General features: G+C 43.3%; 1 protein-coding gene across 1 annotated transcript; it reads left to right on the top strand.

Annotated features, from left to right (window-relative positions):
* Positions 1-3: 3 nt before the first annotated feature.
* LOC135803074 (cell adhesion molecule Dscam1-like) lies at positions 4-1,845 on the top strand (the record flags this gene model as incomplete). Its single annotated transcript, XM_065316697.1, has 3 exons — positions 4-886; positions 939-1,592; positions 1,657-1,845. Coding segments are annotated over 3 exons (1,726 nt in total), but the record flags the coding sequence as incomplete, so codon positions are not given.
* Between the last annotated feature and the right edge of the window lie 7 nt (positions 1,846-1,852).

Genomic DNA, 1,852 nt, shown 5'->3' on the forward strand with positions numbered 1-1,852 from the left:
GTGACAATCAGTCGTAGCGATAGAGAAGATTCAGGAGTTTATAAATGTCTAGCTGAAAACGCATTTGGTCGAGCTGAGCATACTATTAATTTAGCAGTTCAGGAAAAACCAGATCCTCCAGGTCATGTGGAAGTTGTAGAAGTTGGTAGTAGGAGTGTAAGGTTAGCATGGCGACGACCCTTTGACGGAAACAGTCCGGTTATTGGATATTTAGTCCAACATCAACAGATAGGAGTGGGTCAAACTCGTTGGGAAGCCGGAGGAGAACAGAATATTACCCTCCCTGCAAATTCCCTAGAGGTAGAATCTGAAAGTGCCATCATCGGTGGTTTATACCCAGCAACAGCTTACAAAATCCGCATGCTGGCAGTAAACGGAATCGACCAGAGTAACTTCGCAGATGAAGTAGTAGTGAAGACCCAAGAAGAAGAACCGTCGGAACCACCTTCAGACGTGAGAGTAGAATCTGTAGGTTCGGATGAAATTTCACTCTCATGGCAAGTCCCACCAAGAGAATCATGGAACGGTGAGTTATTAGGGTATATAGTTTCATGGAACCCGCAAGGTCAACCTCCGAATGGAACCAAAACAACTACAGTCAAAGGATGGGCCACTACCAAAGGACAGATAACTGCTTTGAAGAAATATACCAGATATGATATCACTGTGAGAGCATTCAATAGTATATCAGTAGGACCTGAGTCTGGAACTATAGTGGGTACTACCAAAGAAGGTGTTCCTGAAGCTTCCCCAAGGGAGATAGAATGTTCCCAGATATCTTCGCAGAGTATGAAATTATCATGGTCACCACCATCAGCTTCTCAACATGGGGGGTTCATACAAGGATACAAGATATACTACAGACCTATAGTAACTGATGTAAATGGTAAGTCAAAAATTATCTAAAACTTCTCTAAACTTATCTAAAATGTCTCTAGTGGATATCCCTGCTTCCGGTGAAATAAAACGCACGCCTAGCACAGAGACATACCTCCATGGTCTGTATAAATACACAAATTACTCCATAAAAGTCTTAGCTTACACGGGAGCAGGAGATGGAGTCCTAAGCACTCCAATATACTGCACAACAGAGGAAGACCTACCAGGACCACCTGCAAATATCCGCGCAGCAGCCCTCACATCAGAATCTATACTAGTCTCATGGTTACCACCAGTCAAACCCAACGGTCGTATCATTCTCTATACAGTATACTACAGAGATGCTGGTAGGGTTGGTAAACACTCTAGTTATACAGTGCGTACAGAAGACACACCACAGAATGCTAATGGTCTGGTATACGAAGTGAGACATCTAGTAGAACATCAATCTTATGAGTTTTGGGTTTCCGCAACCACCAGTGTCGGGGAAGGAGAACCTACTTCGATAGCTACGCAGATTACTAATAGTAAAGCACCTTCAAGGATTGCTTCCTTCAGTCAGGTGTTATACAGGGCTGTGAAGTCAAAAGTTTTATTGCCATGTCTTGCGGTTGGGAATCCTACACCTAGGACCAGGTGGATCCATCGTGATAGACCAGTTACTTTTAGTCCTTTTTACAAGGTCACATCGGAAGGACATTTGAGTATTCATAGTAAGTATTCAGAAAGAATTAAACTGGGATTAAATTTTGATATTTTGGGGATTTTTTTCCTCAGGTGCGGATCAATCCCTAGCTGGGAATTACACCTGCTCCGCCAAGAATCTTTTCGGAGAAGATAACATAACCTATTCCTTGTTTGTGATCATGTCACCCAGTGCTCCAACCCTCGAGGTCCAATTCTCTACTGCCAAAAGCATTCGCCTAAGATGGACGCAACCCGAAAACGGCGGAGCTGTTATACAAGGTAATAA

Source organism: Atheta coriaria, unplaced genomic scaffold (assembly GCF_025399875.1).
Source record: "Atheta coriaria isolate IRGN ID8LTWV9N9 unplaced genomic scaffold, Caltech_Dcor_3.1 scaffold1234_size1852, whole genome shotgun sequence".
Taxonomy (NCBI): Eukaryota; Metazoa; Arthropoda; class Insecta; order Coleoptera; family Staphylinidae; genus Dalotia; species Dalotia coriaria.